Source organism: Pantherophis guttatus, chromosome 1 (assembly GCF_059756535.1).
Source record: "Pantherophis guttatus breed Tessera chromosome 1, ASM5975653v1, whole genome shotgun sequence".
In the NCBI taxonomy this organism is placed as follows: domain Eukaryota; kingdom Metazoa; phylum Chordata; class Lepidosauria; order Squamata; family Colubridae; genus Pantherophis; species Pantherophis guttatus.
Genome location: NC_142063.1, coordinates 158,725,056 through 158,745,395, shown reverse-complemented (window position 1 = coordinate 158,745,395; position 20,340 = coordinate 158,725,056). Strand labels below are relative to the sequence as shown.

At 39.4% G+C, this 20,340-nt stretch overlaps 1 protein-coding gene across 5 annotated transcripts in view; it reads right to left on the bottom strand.

Annotated features, from left to right (window-relative positions):
• The window catches only part of ITPRID2 (ITPR interacting domain containing 2), a 66,298-nt gene extending 52,551 nt beyond the window's left edge, over positions 1–13,747 (bottom strand). Inside the window, exons 1-3 of one of the 5 annotated variants that reach the window (XM_034428860.3) lie at positions 13,306–13,747; positions 12,218–12,593; positions 11,229–11,274 (exon numbers count right to left, since the gene is read on the bottom strand). In XM_034428860.3, coding sequence (XP_034284751.2) covers positions 11,229–11,274; positions 12,218–12,410 — 239 coding nt within the window. In that variant the 5' untranslated portion in view covers positions 12,411–12,593; positions 13,306–13,747. Of the gene's footprint in view, positions 1–11,228; positions 11,275–11,918; positions 11,981–12,217; positions 12,594–13,064; positions 13,284–13,305 lie in introns of those variants that run through there. The other 4 variants (XM_060688049.2, XM_060688048.2, XM_060688047.2 and 1 more) reach the window with 4 other exon arrangements.
• Positions 13,748–20,340: the final 6,593 nt, after the last annotated feature.

Sequence of the window (20,340 nt, the reverse complement as noted above, 5' to 3'; positions counted from 1 at the left end):
AGAAGTGGAATGCAGAGAGAGATAGATGATTATTGTAAAACTGGAAGCACAGACTAAACTGGGAAACTAAAATGTCTTCCTGTAGCTGCAGAACCAATTTCATGTTTTATTGTAATACTCTAACATGATAATTGTTGCAGTCACCACAGAAAAGAGTTGCTGTGTATGTCACAGTGGTTTTATGAATGAGTGCTAATAGGATACTGTATCCAATAATTGTCTTGGGCTAAGGGGCATTTGACCATTTTTTTCCCAAAGTAATCAAATTTGTCTTCTAGAGTGTGTTGGAAGAAATATCCTTCTGGGTTCTGTTCCAAGTGGGGAAAAAGACACTGGAAACATGGAGACTGCTTGGAAAGATGGTTTAATGGTGGACAGGATCACATGGCTTGAGTTCCTGAACAGAAAAGGGGTGAGATCCAGTGAGTCCCCGGGTTTTATGCTCTCTCTGGCTTTGAACTTCCTGGGGCCCCGAAAGAGTATCCTGATTGGTTGTCAGATTCCCAGGGGGTTGAGGTCTTAGTTAGCCTTGCTGGCTGATGTAATCTGCCCAGGTGCCATGTGGTAAGTTTCTGTCCTAGATGGGTCCTATTTTTTTGCAGATTATGGCCCATTAACAAAGGTGTGGGGGGAGGGAGGCAGGAAGCTGCTTTGTCTTTAAAACATGTTTCTCCATTTCTCATTCAGGGAAATATAATATTCTGGCTTTTTAATATTTCCTAAAATATTTCATTCTTCCAGGAAAGGGGTGAGTGCTAAGCAGGTGTAAATGCTATGAGATATGCCTTCCAAGGGCCAAGAAAGAAATCTCCGAATATCCAAACATGGATGGCAGCGAAGTTCCACTTTGTATTAGCAAAGGCACTCTTTAACTGAAAACAAATAAACAAAAAGAAAAATCTCTGTCCAATCTGCTGTACATTAGAACAGTTACACAACAGCTGCTTTATTTTAATTGGCCTGCAAAGAAAACCAAAGCTCTGTGATGCAAGAAAAGTCCAGTTTGGCCTGTTTGCAGCTGAATACCTGTCTAAACCAGGACAGTACTTCTTAAATTCACATGTTTCCAATATCAATGATAGGAGTTCCAAGAGAACCCACAAATGTATTAATCCTGGGTTTTTCAAATTTCATGAACCCCTTAAGATTTTGTAAGAACTTCATGCGGTTCTACGAGATAGTAAAGCTAGATTTACTAGCCAGATACTAAAGGCTAAAGAAAAAAAGCAACAAACTCCCCCCCCCTTTCAAATGCAGCCAATTTTCATTCATAGCAGGGTTTCTTCTTGATCAAGGATTCTGAGTTTCTTTTTTAAAAAAATAACAGTTCTGTGGCCTAAAATTTGAAAACTAATTGACAAATACACATTAGTGTTTATGATTTATGGCAGGCATATCAATAGCCTGGGAATATGATCAAAACAGGCAGATTTGACCTTGGTCATTTTGTTTCTCTGATTAGATAAGAAAATCTCTCTGAAATGGTGATCCAAAGGATCATTAGTTGACTAATTATTACCAAGAAGATCCAAAGTCACATCTTGCATCTTTTTGCTTTCTTTTTTCCCTGTGTTCTCTTCAATTTTTTTCTTACTTTGTATTAATTTTCATCTTCCTTTTCAATGCATAAAAAGAGGTTTATCAGATACTGTATCAAAGTCAGCCTGGTGGTAATCACTAATTTTAAACCCAAGTCCAGCTGTTTTAGAGACAGCAGGGACTGAACCTGAGATGGTCTACATCGAAACATATGTTCTACCACTGAGCTATTGTTATTTAAAAGTTTCTCATCCTTTAAAAAAACTCTATAAAACAACATACTAACCTGTTCTTGTTTATGTTACAGTTGCTATAAATGAGAAGTAACCAATACATTCAGTCTCCCTTATCCTTCTCACTAGGAATTTAGAAGATACCAACTTTTCACATTGACTAACGTGTTATTTTGCTCCCAGGCTATAATTAAGACATCCAATTTGTTCTGTTGCAGATACTTTACAAACTGCCCATTTCTGGAAACATACACATTTCCTATGTACTTTCCAATTAAAATATGCCCCCCTCCTTTTTTTTTCCTCCTCTGCTATGGCAATGAAGGCTCTCCCACCCCACCCCTAAGAGGTTCTCAAGTTTAGATAATAAAAATCACTCCACATTTAAGGTGGAGGACTTCCTTGTTTATATTTCAATATGGGTTAAAAAAAATCTAAGGATATGGTTAGTTTAAAAAAGAAAGGAAATCAGCAAGCAAGCACTTTTAAAGTTCATCAAGGCTTATGAGAAACATATACAATTGGCTATATTAATTTAAGCAAGTACTGGAATGCTTTTTTAAAAACTTATTTATTAATAAATATGTCCTGCTGGATTCCAAAGGCTTTACCAATTATTTTTCATACAATATTCCAGTAAAAAAGTTATTTATAAAAACAACTTACTCCCAACCCCCATCTCAACTTATTATCAGGAAATAACTCATTCAGTTCCAGCGAAACTGCTTGTTTTCTATAACAGCTACACAAATTTAGAGCACAAGGACAAGAGAGGAAATTCTGTCCAGCCTTGATATCACAGCAAGGAAATGCATTATAAATTCAGATGAAAAGCACCAATATGGGGCCAAAATCCGCAGACAGTTCCACAGGCAGTTCCTTCTCCTAAATTGATGATGGATTGGGAATTGAAAAGGTCCATTCTTACCAAAACTCAACACTTACTGGATTAGTGGAGAACCTGTGACCCTCATATGTTTCTGAACCATAAATCCCAGCACTCCCACTCAGTTCAGTGAGAGAAAAAAAAGAAGTTGGGAGTTATAGTTCAGCACTATCATTGGCTATTTAGTTCACATCTGCTACCTTTTACTAGGACCCTTTGGTTAGAATAGTTGAATGCTAAAGGGGAGAGTATTTTAGTACTGGTATAGAAGGAATGATTATGATGCACAGATATGTATTGTTACTACATGTGCTCATATTATAATGGGATTAGTTAATGTAATATAATGTATTTGATTTGATGTAGTGGTCCACTCCAGAAGATTCTGGGCAGCTTTAAAAAATCCACTCAAAAAATCTATTAAACCCACATAAATAGGTAATCCAGACTGTCAAATAGCACAAAACAATACAAAATAAGAGGGAGCCCACCAACAGATAATTATTAATCCCAGTTTGGGAACAGAAGCAGGTTATAAGAGCTTTCCAGAATGCCAGGAGATTATGCATTATACGTATCTTGCGGATAAATGCTATTCCAGAAGATAGGGGCTGTGATTGAGTTGGCACACTTTCTTAGTCCCACAAGCTGGTAGCATTAAATTGGTGGGATCTGAAGCACACCCAGTCTACCCAAATGTATGAGAAAGGCAGATGCAATTGGAGATAGGCCGTTCCTCAGAAAACTAGGTCCTATTCTATGAAATGTTTTGAAGGTGGTAACCAGTACCTGGGATTACAGCTGGAAGCCAATTGATAACCAATGAAGCTCAGGTAGCAGCAGGGACACATGGGCCTACTGTGAAGTGCCTGGTACTGCTTGCACTTTTGCATTTTGTACCAGTTGTACTTCTGAATGGTCTTCAATGATTTATGGTGGTTATACATATATTATATTATATATAATATATATAATACATATATTATATTACAGTCTTCCAGATTTACTTCTCAATGAATTTTCATCAGTTAGCAGTATAGTATTAGTAGAAGTAATAATATCAACAACAATAATTTTCATGGTAGAAGAGCTCTTCTGCATATAGGCAACGTAATCATGTTAAATTAAACATACTTTTAAAAAATTGGATCTAGGAGAACTGTAAGTGCTAAAGACATCTTTATGTTATAACTCTATAAAGATAGCATTTATTTATTTATTTTAAAAAATCCTACTTGCTCCGATATTTTCTTATATCAGCACATATGAAGAAGTATATCAAACCAAGAAGATGTTTCATCATTTTTATTTTTTTTTGTATGGATGCAACTTAATTTTAAGATACTAGAATGCTTAAAGTCCAACTCTTTGCATATTTACTCAGGAGGGAGTCCCACAGAGATTCATTCCCAAATAAGAATACATATGGAAATGAGGCTTAAACATAATTTGTCACAGCAGGTAACATTATCTAGCTGACCCTGGTTCAGATTGAAAAAGCTAAGCAGAGTTGGACATAGTTAACACTGACTAAGAAGTCAGTTTAGCCCAAGGAAATCTTTATTTAAATTTGCCAACTTACAAAGCCTGCTAATATTCAGTGGATTGCTTTTGCTCTTGCACCCTGCAGTCAGTCTGCACTCAAATGCAACTAAATCTAGAAGAAACAATTTCAGTTCTGTACAGTGACATGTGCCTAAAATAACGCCATCATTCAGTTTCCTTCAAAGTTCTAGTACTATTTGCTGCAATAAGGAGAAGAATATCTGTTCAGATCCTTTGAGTATTTTGACCTCGTAATTGTGTGATATTATTCTGCTCTATTGGGAGCTATTTTAGTTCTGCAGAGAAGTTCCACATCTCCTCTAAAGATTAACAATTGATGCCAAAATTCTAAGTCCCCCTGCAACATCCCTGTCACTTAATAGGTGCTTATTGAGATCCCTGGGCAGTATATAAGGCAGATACAACTCTACCCATATACACTGTTTTTGTCACTCTATTCAATAATGTGCACTAGAGGAAAATATTTAGATTAAGCGTTTTTTCAAAATCAGTCTTGAAGAGGTTTAAACATCTGTGTCAACTTTCTATCTTCCCTTTAACAATTATAATATTTCACTTTCTCTTGGTGTATATATGCTGAGCAAAACAAACAGGTTGAGTATCAGTCTGCCATACAGTTATTCAAGAAAGAAGTCCACAAAAATTTTGAATAGTGTGTGGTGGGTATCATGATTTGTTTAAAAAGCATGCAACCTCACTGCCCTTTCTTGCAGACTGACAAAACATCTTAATCTAATCTAGTATGCCAACATTCATGGCTATTAAAATGGTGTATGTGTAGGTATATGTATATATAATTTTCAACTCAAGGTAGCAAACATACCTAACGCTCCTGTTTCTATTTCTATTTTCCCCCAACAACAACCCTGTGAGGTAGATTGGGCTGAGAATGTGACTGGCCCAAAGTCACCCAGCTGGCTTACACACCTAAGGTGGGACTCCTGGTTTTTAAGCCACACCTTAATTACTACACCAACGCAACTAAAATAAAAAAGCCACGGTATGCAAAATGTCCCAGATAATTTAGCCTCTCCTATCTGCTGGTAGACTGGAAAAGGCCCCATTTTGTAATGTCAGAGTTTCTATCATTCAGTATAGTGTAACATGCCTCACCCTGACACTTTCCAAATGTGTTAGAATACATCCCTGTTGAGCACTCCTATTGTGGCTGAAGGTTATAGGAGTTGCAGCTCTGGAGAGCACAGGTTGGCCAGGTAGGTACAAGTCATGCTAAGCCAGTGAATAAATGGAGGACATTACAAGTAGACCTCAACTTACAATCAAAATTAAGCCCAAAATTTCCATTGCTAAGCAAGACAGTTGTTAAGTGAATTTTGCCCCATTTTATGGCCTTTCTTTCCATAGTTGTTAAGTAAATCACGGCAGTTGTTAAGCTAGCAACATGGTTGTTAAGTGAATCTGGCTTCCCCGTTGACTTTGCTTGTCAGAATGTCTCAAAAAGTGAACACATGACCCTGAGACAATGAAACCGCCATAAATACATGTCAGTTGCCAAGCATCCAAATTTTGATCACGTGATCACAGGGATGCAGTCATCAGTCACTTTTTTCAATGTCACTGTAACTTGAAATGGTCACTAAATGAATAGTTGAAAGTCGAGGACTGCCTGCATATAGGGACCATATAGGAACCGAAAACCAGAGTGAAAGATGGAGTTCACTGGGTGAGTCAGGACAAATCACTGAGTTGCTTTTGTGTGAAAAAAACCTGGAGGAAACAGTACTAAGTATGTATTACCTGCTTACCATCTTTAGCTCTCAGAAGAAAGGAAGGTTAAAATTTAGCAATCTGTTAAAAACATGACATCTGACATACAGAGAAACACTGTCTGCTACTATTAGGAAATGATAAAAATCAGAGTTTTTAGGGAGTTTGGATAACTAATAGGGCAAGCAAACCATAGAACTGGAGGCTAGGGAAATAATAATATGATTGACCACATTGGACATTTTATAACAGATAATAAGATGAGACAGTCCTCTCATATGCTCCATTTGAAGCTCCTTAGAGAAAGGGTGGGACACAACCACAGTGCATTTTAAAAAATATGACTAACCAGCCAAATGTTTGGCTGCTGTCTTTGGTGGCTTCGGCCTCAGACCACACTGACATTTTATATCATCTACACACACTCAAGTCATTCTAACATAAAACTTTATGCCTTTCTCTCTCACACACAAATGCATAAGTTTGCATACATTCATCAGGATGGAATCCGATACATGATTCACAGAATTAAATGTGAACATTTTAAATTTATTTCTAAAACCACCCAGTGGTTTTAGACTGCTGCACACACATAAATCAATGGCAAAAAAAGACATGCAATTATAAAATGAAACATAAGCACACACAAAAATCCACTTCAAAGAAAAAAGATGATCCCAAGTAAGATCATCCCCCATCGGAAGACAGGATTTCATAGAGCATCTAGACTTGCATTTCTAATTGTCCTGTGTTCTTTGATCAAATCCTCCATCTTTTTTATTTCCACCCAAAAGGAAGGAAGGCAAAACAAAGTATCTGATTGTGCTTTTTGATGAATAGTGATGGCTGTTGTCCATCTGAAGCATCACAAAACACGGACTATAGCACACACTTCAGTTGAAATCTCATCGACAGATGGGACTCACAGACTGTTTAGAGCCACGGCACTAAAATATATATAGCTAAGGGTTAGTACACTGGTAGAATTAGATTGGGTTGCTAGAGAGGGACTGGCCCAAGATCATTCATCTGGCTTTCAGGCCTAAGATGGGACTATTTTTTATTTTTTATTTTTATTTGATTTATATGCCGCCCATCTCCGGAGACTCAGGGCGGCTTACAATGCGTTAACCAGGAACTCATAGTCTCCTGGTTTCAAGGTCACTGGGCCAAACTGGTTCCAAACTACACCAGAAATATAGAAAAATCTAGAGGACTTTTTGTTGCAATTCTATTTTAATAAACATGCTATGTGCAGAAATATTTAATATAGAGCCCAAGAATATAGAAATATTTAATATATAATTCTCTAGAATAGATGAGTACAGTGTATCTGATTGGACAGGACAATAAAATGAACTTTCCTGGTTGTCACCCAGGCACATGAAACCAAAGCTTTCATCTTCTGGAACTACACAATCTTCCTCAGGACCAATATTCAAATGTCTTACACTATTCCAATTAGTCATCTTAAAGACTAAAGATTTCCAAAGCATGATGCTCTCTTATGCTATTGGAATCTCATGTGTTTAGAACTTCCATTTAAGCAAGGGCATTTTCCCCATCTATATGACACTACAATTTCCATCATCCTCAAGCAAGTAATGCCCACCTTGTCACACAAAATCTCTGGAGAAAACCAACTTGGGAAAGACTGGCAGAGGAAAGCTATTCCACACTGAAATTAGATTGACAGATTCAGAAGTGATCTACCAAGATCTAGCACATAAAAAGTGCTACTTTTGAAAACTGGCCTTTGAAACTGTGCCTCTTTCTATTCACCTTGTTAATTTAAAGATGCTCCAGGAAATCCTTTAAAAAACCAAAGAGAATTCTGTACAAAAAAAGTCTGTGGATAAGCAAAATGCTTGGAGAACAAGAACAAATTCTCTCTAGAAAAAACTTATCATTTACATAACATGACCATATAGAAGATGTGTTTACTCATCTAACAAGTCTTTTGCTCTGTAAAAATAAAAAAGTGAATGATCATTCAAATGAGCCAGCAAATCATCAGAAAGTAAAATGCAATGTTCCTCCTTCTCTTTCTCATTTCATTCTGGATGATACTACAGTTTATAATTGGTGAAATATTCCAGATTTAAATTCCAAGCTGTCAGTCCAATACAAATGTTAAGCCTTTTTAATTCCAGATTCCTCAGTATGAATCATACAGTCATGTTTGAGACTATAGAGAGTTAAATAGCATCCTAAAAGAAAAAGATAAGATCTTTATCGAAGTAACTGTTAACAACTCCTGATTATTGATTAACTGATTATTTTACAAGTATGTATGTAACCTATCAAGATCTGGTTTTCCGAGGTGGTTTACACCACATTAGAATCAGAAAAAGTAGTTTTAGTTCCCATTTATTAAGAAAGCTTTTAAAAACGTATGAATGACTGTTAATGTCCAATCTCAAATGGGATTCCTAGTGGCCTTATATTTAAGAAACTGAATATTGTCCAACTCTTGGAAGCTTCATCAAGGCTGTATCATCTCCTCATAGATCATTCACATTAGCTAACAATTAATATTGCTAATTTGGCAGCATACCCACAGCATTGCTGAAATTAAACCAGAAGCCTTCCTTTCTAACAAATTGGATTTTTTCATACTGGGATTTGAATGAGGAAGTGCTAAACTTCATACTTAGATGTCTTTGTAGACTGTATATGAATTTCTGTTTCCATGAATGACTGAAATAATACTATATATGATTATTTCAGTCACTCATATGACTAATCATATTCATATTGTATAAACACAATAGAAACACATCAAAAGGGACAAAATATACTTAAAGATTACTGATATGTGATAACTGATATAATCAATCTTTCAGTTTTGTCTTTATCCAGAGCTTTTACATATGTAAAAAGCTTTTACATATGTAAAAGCTCTGGATAAAGACAAAACTGAAAGATTGATTATATCAGTTACCACATATAGGAATTCTGCAAAAACAAGATTATCCAGTCCTGAAATTGAACAAAATAAAATAAAAGCAGTTGATTTTCAAGTTTTTCAAGATTTCTAGATTATTTCACTGCAAAGACCTTAACAGTTTCATTATGTTTTTCTTGAACCTGACAACACAGCACCCTTGTCTCAGTTAATATTAGGGAAATAGTTTCCTCCAGAAAGAAAAACAAAACAAAAAACACAGCTCTCTTTTTTTCAGTGGCCATAGCAGACAATATCCTTTTTAACCAAAAAAGATAAGACTGCTTTTATTACACAAGCCATTTTGGGACAAAGGAAGCAATAACTTTCATGCTACATTCAACAAAATGAGTCCAAATATGGTCACAATAGAGAGGTGGGTGCATTTATTGAGTAGAATGCTGTAACAGCCTGTATTAAATAAAACGTCAAGAATTGTTGGAAATACAGAAGTTTTGTTTTTAATCTGCAAAAAAAAAAAAAAAAAAAACACCTTTGAAAGACACTATCCTGCTGCTACACACATGCCCTCAAATCCCTTACTCATATTTTAGCCAAAAAAAAAAAACCCTGGGATTAATTTTGCAGAATTATGGGTTGCCTTAAACTGCAGATTGTTCCTATCTATCTCTGCTGGCTATTCCCTGCACTGCTGTCATGCTCACCAGGTAAACTTCTGCCCTTCCAGCAGAAGGTGCTGTAAGGTTGAAAGATTGAAAATAATCATAATAACAACTACTACCCGCAAAACTACTTAAGGTTCAGTCAAAAAATGTTTAGAATGTTAGAGTAATTTCCCCTGAGCAAGAAATCACAAGAGCTACTACCAACAATACTTTAAAAGTTCCTTTCGTTTCAATATTGAAAAGGAAAACTGTTTGAATAGGAATGCACCATTAGTTGTACTCTTCCTTTGGATGTTGGCTGATAATAACATGTATTATTTATGTACTTTAATTAATTTACTGCTTATAACAAAAGGGGGAGGAGTATCCTCTCTGATCATAATGGCAAAAAAACAATGGCATATCCTTTGAGTTATGCAACAAAACTATCACAAAGGTAAAAAATAAGTTAAAGAGCTTTTTAAAAAAAAACCTCACAAACTGCCCCCAAACCCATTTGCATGGCTGCTGTGTGGCAATCTCCATCCCCACTCCCAGCCAAGAACTATTAAGTGCATAATTTATCAGGGGGGAAAGTGCTATTTTTCTATGCTACTTTTTCAAGCAGAATTGCATTTTGCACTGTAAACTAAAATGTTTTCTACATCTATGTATAAATGTTATTGCAGAATGAGGAAGAAGGCTATCAGAAGTAACCCCAACCTACAAAAATACAATGATTTCAACCAAAATTCATTTTATTTTGTATTTTTGATTCATTTCTACGCTTTTCTTTATTTGCTAACATTTGATTTTTAAAGTTATCCCTATAATTAGAAAAATGAAAAAATTACTTAAAAGACATGGCCTTCTAAAATATTATGTGTAATTTAAACAACACATAGCAGAAAAAGACTTATGTTTTCAATAATGACCCTGACCAGGCACCATATCTGCCTTTCCCCCTTTTATCTTTTTTTGATAATTCTGCTAAGGTAAGAACCAAGATTAACCCGTTTGCAGAAAGATTAATGTGAAGCTTTCTATTTTAAATCCAGCACCAACTACATTAAATTGTTCTTTAGAAAAGTTTGCTCTAACATGATAATATTGCAATCATTATTCTAATAAACTTTATTTGTTAGGAATATGAATTAAACCTTCTGAACACCTGACACAAAAAAACAGATTATGTCATCTGAGATATGTTTACTTAGAAGTGAACAAACACAAGTTCTCTTAACTTAAAACCTGCTCACAAACATAGATGAAAACCCAACTGGTTGCAATAGAACTTCCTTCCTGATAGAAGTATTTAGGTTTGCAGTTCTATGAATTTAAAATCCAGCTGAAAAAGCAAAAAAGCAACCAAAAATATTTCCTTTGTTTCTATTATATTTCAAGAAAATACTTCTATTTACAATGAGCTAGAAACCTTACTAATACAAAACCTTTAAACCCTGGAAAACAGCTGCTATTTACTGAACAATATAGTTCCAATAGAACTGTCAAATCAGTTTTCTTTTTTTCTCTCTCTCTCTGTTATACACACACACTCACACACAACCACAGAAAACAAAGCTGCTTCTGCAGCATTCTAATCACAATGAAGTATTATATTCCACCCATGTCCTTGCTGGGAATCAAAACCAGTCTCTGCTTAATGCTGGAGAAAAAAAAAATCACATTTAATAATTGCACAATACTTCACAGGAAATGCTTACCTACAATCTTTAAGCCATATTGCAATCTTTTCATTGGGAATAGCGCCTGCAGGACAGAGGGAGGGCAGCAGAGCAAAACAAATCCAAGGGGAAAAGAGTTAGTTGACGAACCAGCTTATTATTATTTTTTAAACAAAAACAAAACAAAAAACCTAGACAGAATCTTAAACTAAGCGACTTGCAATGCAAATCAATCCATGCACATCATTTGGGAACAATGAGACAAGCTGAGATCATTCATCATTTTTCGGGACAAGAAAACAGCAAACATGTAAACAATTAAGCATCAGTTGACAGACCCCTTTAATTCAATTCAACGCAATGGAGTATGACTCTACTTGATCAATACAGTGAGTGCAATAAGCACATAAGAAGAGCACTCTTAGGCAGTGGTGGGATTCAAGTAATTTAACAACCGGGTCTCTGCCCTAATGATTTCTTCCAACAACCAGTTTGCCAAACTGCTCAGAAAGTTTAACAACCGGTTCTCCCGAAGTGGTGCAAACTGGCTGAATCCCACCACTGCTCTTAGGCAAATATATTTTATAAAAGCCAGCCTAACCAGGACATTTGAGGGAAGCAACTTTCTTCCCCAAGGTCAGCGCAGCTTACTCTCTCCAAAAGGGAAAGGGAAAAAAAAAGTCGCAGAGGATAGTTTCGATTGAAGCGGGAACTAGAAATCCTTCCCACCCTGTCCCGGATTTGTCCCGACAGGAGCAGGCAAAGTCTTGTGTCTGGCATGTGAAAGGCTAAGCCGATTTCCCGAGAGCTATAAACTTCAGCGGACGTCATCGAACGCCTGACAGAAGCGCCATCCTCGCCTCGCGCATCAGAATGCGGGAAGCGCTGAGTATAAATCTGCGCTTAAAAAGCCTTTCAGGTGTCGCCGAGGCTCTTTCTTTTTTTCTTTTCTTTCTTTTTTCTTTTTTTTGCACCTCGCTACCCGCGGGGAGGGCGGAACGAGCGACTCGCCTCCCAAAGAGACTGACCTCCTTCCGCAGTCAAGGGCAACTTGGCGCCGCACAGCTCCTGTTCAGCGGCCAGATCCGCCGGTTCTGGAGAGAGGCGCTCGGCCTCCGACGCTTGCCAGGAGTCCCTGCTTTTAGCCCAGGCTTTTCTCTTTTGCGCCACACCTTGCCATTCCTCGCCGGCGGCGGCCACCATCTTCTCCTCTTCCTCCATTGGGGGCTCCTACTTATGCTACCGCTCGCTTGGCCTCCCGACACCACCGCGGGGCTCCTCGCCGCCTTCTCCTCCTCCTCCTCCTCCTCACGCAAAGCGACCTGGCTCGCCGGCTGCGGACGGGCGGCCGTTCCTCCTCCTCCTGCTGCTGCTGCTGCTGCAGCTGCCAAAAACGCCTCCAACCTGCACGGAGAAAAAAAAAAATAGCAGATCCGGAGGCGGATTTCTCTCTCTCTCTCTCTCTGGCGCTCCATTGAGCCGGGGCTGCGAGGAAGCGGCGTCTCGGCTTTGAATTCCGCCGCAAGCGCTTGCGCGGGCGCGCAAAAAGCCGATCCTTTCCGAAGTTGCCGAGGCGACCAGAGAAGCAAGCCGGAGGGAGGGAGGGAGGGAGGGAGAGAGGGAGGTGGGGGTGCCGCCCCAACATCTGCCTGCACAGCTGGCAAGAAAGCCGAGCAATAGCCGCAGCCACATTTTTCCGCCTTGCAATGCCGAAAGGCCAACATTCTCTCCCCCCACCCCACGGACCCCATTTTGTTCCCCCCTCCTTCCAGGGCTGCAGGACAAGCTTTCCCTGCTTACAGCCCGAAGAGGGAGAGCCAGGAAAGGGGGACGAAGCGAAAGCAAGGCAGCGTCCGGACAAAAATTTAAACATACTCCCGGCCAAAGTAGGCTAGAAGACCCGCTTGAGCCCCAAACGAAGGCAGGGTTGCGCGAAACTCCCCATTAGTTTCCAATCAATCTCTTCCCTGCCTTTATCCTGCTCGCCTTTTGAAGGACCCGAGTTTTGATACGGCTTCTGCTGCCCACCCGCCTGCCTCTCCCGACAAAGACAGTCCGGTCTCCCCCTCCCTTCAATCCCGGGCGAAGGAAGCCTCTGACCGGCTTTGAAACTCACGTACGACGCTCGCTTCCCTCCGCCTGTGCAGCGCGCTCTGCAAACGGGGCGAGGGCGCCTCTCGCCGACTTCCTCATACTGCGTCTGGCGGGAGGCGAGCATTGCGACGGCCGCGGCGGCTTCTGCTCACGTGACGGGGGAGCACAGAGGCAACCCGGGCTTGGCCTGATTGAGCCGCGGGGAGGGGTCGGGTCGGGTGGCCGCTTAGCCGGCGGTCGGAGAACCAGCGATAGCGCTTGAGATTTATACACGGTTTGACAGTACTTTATTACGGTTATTACTCTAAGCGGTTTGCAGTGTCAGCATCTTGCCCCCAACAATCTGGGTCCTCGTTTTGCCGACCTCGGAAGGATGGAAAGCTGAGCGGACTAGCGAGCGGTGGGCCGCCTCAAAAGAGTTTCAGCTCGGTGCCGTGCAGATTGGGGAAGGGGTGAGGGGAAACGAATAACGGAGAAGTGGGTGGGACGAGACATCGAGAGCCTCTTCCTGGCCTCGTTTCGTGCAGCCTGTTTGCCTCCCTCCGGTTCGTATCGTGTTTATTTACGGTCTGTTTCATTGCTTTACACACACACACCGAAATCTCCGTTAACTTAAAATACAAAGGCAGAAAAAATCAGTGTCGAGAAAAATAAAACAAATTTAATAACCCACCAAAGCAGGACAGGTTAAGCCTATGCACCAAACACTTGCCGGAATAATGCTATTTTTAAAGCTTGGAGGTCCTAGATGGCAAGGTATTCTAATATATGGGCCACTGAAATGTGTGGTAAATATTAAATGTTTTGACTATTAATATTTTGCTTGCTTTACTTACTGTGTTGTTGACTGATCTTTCGGGACTTCATTATATTCCAATTCTCACCTCAAGTTGAAAAAGTTTAAGAATGGTGTTGGCAGAAGTTTGTCCGGTGACAGTGGCACATAGTACAGGTAGTCCTTGATTTACAACAGTTCATTTAGTAACCAAAGTTACAACGGCAATGAAAAAAGGGACTTAGGACCGTTTTTCAGAGATACAACCTTTGCAGCATCCCCATGATCGTGTGATCAAAATTCAGATGCTTGGCAGTTGGCTCATCCTTAAGATTGTTGCTGCGTCTCAGGGCCATGTGATCATATTTTGCAACCTTCTGACAAGCAAAGTCAATAGGGAAGCCAGAAAGGTAAAATGGGGCAAAACTCACTTAACAAATATCTCACTTAACAACAGAAATTTTGAGCTCAATTGTAGTCGTAACCTATTGGGTCAGAACTCTCAGAGCTCTTTTAAGGCTATTGGTTCTGGAAAGGACTATAGGTAGGCCTTGCTTAATATCTATACATTCAGCAACCAAAGTTACAATGGACCTGAACAAAGGGACTTATGACAGATCTTTGAAATTCCAATTGTTGTATTGCCCCTATGGTCAAATGGACAAAATCCAGACCACATTTAAAGCCAGCTTTTGGCAACCTACATACCTTTTGCTGTCAGCTGTCCCTGTCCCCCCCACAAGCCCTCCCGTTGCTGCTCCACCTACCACACTGCCCATCACTACTGGGGCCTTCTTTCACAAATACCTTCACGTTCCAGTGTAAAAGAAGGCATGCAAAAGAAGTTTCTTGCAGTACAGTAGTGGTGGCATAGGTAGCTGGCAGCAGGAAGTAGATGGATAGCCCAAAGGGCAGCAATAGGTGGATAGGGGAAGTTAGAATGGAGACAGTCCCTTATCTTCTTTCAAGAATGGCTTGCATACAGGTGGGTCTTCACCTAATGACTATGTGGGATTCACCCAATGAAACCAACTCAGGTTGCCAGAACTGCCTTCATTAAGTGGGGTAGTCACATTACATTTTGCTTAATGTCTGCATCTGTTAGTAATGGAATTGCCAATCCCAATTAAGATTGTTAAGTAAAGACTAACTGTACAGCATCATTCGGATAAAGTAGCAGAGCAATGCTGTGATCCCTTAGCTTGGGGAGATAGAAATCTGAACATTGAAATTTGACATCTCACCATACTATTGATGTAAAAATTGAAAAGCAAAGGAGCCAGAATCCATCCCCTTTTGAGTTTTAACCAACTTTATGAGAAACCCTTGTGCCACAGTCATGTGAGCACGACAGTGACAGTGACAGAGAAAAAATGGCCCAGAGGCACCCAGTTAGTTGCCCCAGCTGAGGACGGGCTTGAACTCGGGTCCAGGCCTAGGGAAACATTTTAGCCACTGTAACACATTTACAATTAACATATTATTCTGAATATCTAGATCCTGATTTTTCATAAGAAGGTTCCAGGTTAACTTAAAAGACACCATCATTTTGTAAACAAAAAATCTTTACAATCAGCACAGGGGATTTACAGCAACCAGATTTTAAAATCCCAGCCACAGTATTGTAACACAGTATTATTGTTTCCATCCCACCCCCAAAGGTAACAGTGACTAAGGCCAAATTGAATATAATATAGGAGCATGAACAAGAGTCATGGCAGCCAGGGGATTCCTCATCAGTCATTTGTCCCACCACCCTCCTCTTCCTGCTCTCTTTCTAGATCAGCACCCTTTCCTGCTACTGGATGGAAAAACCCCTCAGCCAAATGGTGATTTCTTCCATTTCAATCATTCGTGCCCTGATTACTTCATGACTTGACTCTATCTCTATCTTGAAGACCACCTGGAAGTTTCAACTGGACCACAATGCAGAGGTGCAAGCAGTGATGGGCATGCCTTGGTGCACCCATGTAACATTAATGGGTGATGTATCTATCTTCCTTCCTTCCTTCCTTCCTTCCTTCCATCCATAGTTTTCAACTAACTTTCCAAGGTTCTCAACTGTCCAAGAAGTTAATATGAAAATTAGATGAGGGAAAGTAGAAGCAACTGGAAATAAATAACTAACTTATCAATGATACATCTAAAACAGAAAATTCTAAGGCATAATCATACTTTCCAAAGCAAGAAAAACACTGCTATTTGTTGCTTCCATATCTCCTGAGATTGGAGTAGAAGGAGCTAGGATATAACTAGCAATCAAGTGGAAACAGGATGGAGAGAATATTGAACTTTTCATTCAATATTCATTAGGTCCTGTTGTGAGATTAATACCATTTGTCATATTAATTTACTTTCTTCCTATTGTTCCTCATAAAGTTCTGTGAGTTAGGTTGAACCAAGAGTTACTGATTGTCCCAATGTCCCAGTCCAGCCCTTAATATATTGTACAGGCTTTATAGTGCTCTATAGCTATTGGTCAGTTTTTAGTAATAAAAAGTCAAGCTCAAAATCAGTATGGCATGGTATGATGAGGGCTGCTGCCTTTGAATTGAGGGAATTTTGAAATCTTGGCAGGCATCAAAAAATGGCTGCCACAAGGAATGAGTATATGCATCTAATATCTGCTTCCATGGATGCTGCACATCACAAAATATTTTACAAACCAATAAAAAAACAGATACAAAACATATGAAACTTAAAATATACTTGAGCAAGAACATCAATTGGGTTTTTTTTTAGCCAATTCCTGGTTTCAATTTCCCTGCTTTTTATCAATCTGCCTTACCCCTCAGTTCATCAGAATGGGCAGAACGTAAAAACATACTTGGAATATGCCAAGAAACCATGAGCTATGCATCCTTGTTTACACGTAAATAATGATTAAACTCATTAGTTTCAATACCGTGGTTTATTTACTGGCATTTACTAATTTTACTAGTTCAGAAATGAAACATTTTCTGGCATATTATATATTAATCTTACTAAGACATTTTTGTAAAATCTCTTTAAACAGCAGCCACATACAGAACCAAAGGATCTTGGTATTAGCTCATGCATTTCTTGTCACGCAATATGTTGACTTAAACTGTCTGGTTTTTAAATGAAGCTTTTAGCATCGAATATGTGGAAGATTGATAATAACTGTGGTTTAAAAAGAAAACAAAAACTAAAGATCTTAGTTCAACACTGGATCTGGTGTGTGTATACTTCACTGGATTGGGGCCAGCATAGTCAATGAATTCAGTGTGTTTTGCTAATTGAAGTACAAATAATTCTTTTTCTGAAAAGAAACAATAAGTTCCCATGGGCCAAGCAATGGCTTTGAAACAATTTATTTGCATAAGCCAAATACTGAAGTTTAAATAAAGTACACAGAATAAAATAGTAGCCAACTGACCAACATATCCACAGAAGCTGTGGTCTAGTTTGTCAGATCATTAAATTACATGGAGGAACAGGAGAGACTGGCGAAAGAGAAGAAAAAAAATTGATACTAAAGTTTTGGACTAATAATTCATTGATACAATATGAATTGTACAATATGAATTATGTAGCCGCACAATCTAAACAGTTGTACTTCTCTCCTGCTAAAAGATTGTAGGTAAAATAAACCCTTCTCCAAGATAAGAAGTTACTTTATGGGGAAGAATATATGAAGTGATCTAAAATTCTGTCAGCCGTTCAGGGTAGGCCAGGCCAGGTCTCAGACACCACAAGAAATATAGGAACTCTGTTGAGGTAGACTATAATGACAGAATCCTGAATGCATGGCAGTGTTTCCCCTTTCCTTCCTCTCACCATATCCCAAAAAGAGTGAATGTGGAGTAATCCTGAGAGGTATTGTCACATGCTCCTTTTTTCCTGGCCTAAGTTCATGTTTTACTAATGGTCACTGCCCTTTTCCTCCAAGGTAATCTCTATACTCCTATACAAGTTCAGTGGCATTTAAAATAACAAACTCACTTGGTGCCATAACTATGCTTAAACCCAAGAAGCACATACACATCTATAAGTAAAGGTTACTTAATATGAGCAGAACATGATGAGTTATAAATTATAGCCATAACAGCAAGCATTTTACAGTTTAAAAAAAACAAAACACTGCAAATAAGCTTTCAAAAATTCTACAGAATTTGATTGATAAAAGTTCTAAATATTTTATTTAGCCTTCACTAGAAGGTGGAATTGCTGCATTCAAGACTATCGCTATGTTATATATTACATATTGCATGTCACATGGAATATGTAGCATACTGTATAATACAATTATATAGACAACAGATCTGATTTATATTTGATGGAGACAGGTGTTGTTGGAGAAAGGAGCTTTCACTTTCAACTTCAGCCTGCCGGCCTTCTCAAAATCTCACATGGGTTGGGAAACTAGATTTTATTTTCATGAGATAATCATAGGGTCTTGCATGAGCTGCCCTCACATTACAAGGAAATTACATTCTACAGTTACAAAAAAGGATGAGCCAGATTTAAGAAGCTTCAGTGACAAACTGCTTCTCTTAGACGAAATACTGCACTCTGCTATCATCGGAGGCAAGAAATGGTTTTGTTACTTCTAAAGGCATTGCAATAAATGGCTTTGAATCTTTCTATCATCAATTTTCCATAATCATAATCCTTAATTCCATTCTGCGGAACTGACACTTCATATTTGCTAGCTTATTAACCTTTCTCATCCTATCTCCTGTATATGCCTGCATAGAAAATAGGACGAGCCCAGTAGAAGCAAGACCAATTATTCGGTCTTTCCAAGTTTGATTCACTATTATGGTTTACAGAGTAAAAACTACTGTATGTTGCCCAGGGAAATCTAAGAGGAAATGTAAAATGCATGAGATGCTATTTTATATATCCACTTACTGATTTTTCTCCTTCTAAAAGAGCCCATAGCAAATAAATAAACTATTTGTCCCTTTAGCTAACTGTTTCTTAGAATCTGATAAACATGCCCTAAGGCAGAAGTCACCAAGAACTGTGCCAGGACAAAAGTCCACCTTGTGGGCACCATGCCTCAATGAGAAGAACCTTATGAAAATCTGGGTACCATCAGGTTTATGCTTCTAAGAAGTAATCCCTGCCTGGGCTGAATGTTCTGAAAAGATGGATTTAGCAGTTCTGCCTTTGGAATGGTTCCAAGGGAATAACTTTTTGTGATATATGTATAAGAGAGAGGAAGAGAATTGATAGAAGAAATGAATGGATGAATAGAAGGGAGAATGTGTGCATTAGAGTGCGCATGAGAGCCGTGGTGGTGCAGTGGTTAGAATGCAGTATTGCAGCTAATTCTGCCAACTGCCATCAGTTCAATTCTCACCAGCTCAAGGTTGGCTCAGTCTGTTCTGACCCAGCCTTAGCAGAAGCAAGAAACAGATTCCTTGTCACGAAAAACCCCTCTTTATTTACCTCTTGTGAATTAATTGCATTCACCCACCAAAAAGTCCAGGCAAGAGTCCTTCAAAGAGTTAACTGCAGTAACAGACCTTAACAGTTCCTTTTGATAATTTCAAGGCCATGAGCTTGAAATTAAGTTTTGGCAAGCAGTGTCAGTGGTACAAAACACAATGAGCAAAATCTTCAGAAATATGAACTGTTGTCTCCTACGACAACCACTCCCCTTTCCTTCTATTTATTCCCCAGCCAGGGAGTGGCCATTCAGCGACCACATGTGCTTTGCTTCCTGAGACGACTCCTTGTCCTCCATTGTTCATCTCTCCTAACAGCTCTGCGCATACATTCATCTGGAACAGGCCCCAGCTGTTCTTCCTCCTCACTCATATCAGCCTCCAAAGGCAGCTGCCTCTCCGGTGGCTGGGAAATGTCAAACAGCTTGGCTCTATCTCTGTGTCCGACGCAGAGCATCCATCAGAGCCTTCCCCAGACTCCAGAACTGGCCCAGGTTTCTCTCCAACCTCCTCATCGTCTGAGTCTGCCGCCAGCTCTGCTGGCAGCTGATGGGCCACAACACAGTCTTCCATCCAGAGGTGGGCTGCTGCTGGTTTGGACTGGTTCATGACCCACAGGTGGGCCTGCCCACCCGCCCCGGTGCTATCCTGTCCTATATTACCATGTTTTTGAAGCCACGCGCATGCATGGAAGGTGCTCTCTCTCACATTTTTGGTGCTGGGCGAACTGGTTGTTACAACCGGCAGCAGCCCACCACTGCTTCCATCCTTGGAATGTTGGGCACAATATGCTGACTAGAGGGCTGTAAAGCACTGTGAAGCGGTATATAAGTCAAAATGCTATTGCTAGTGCTATAAATGG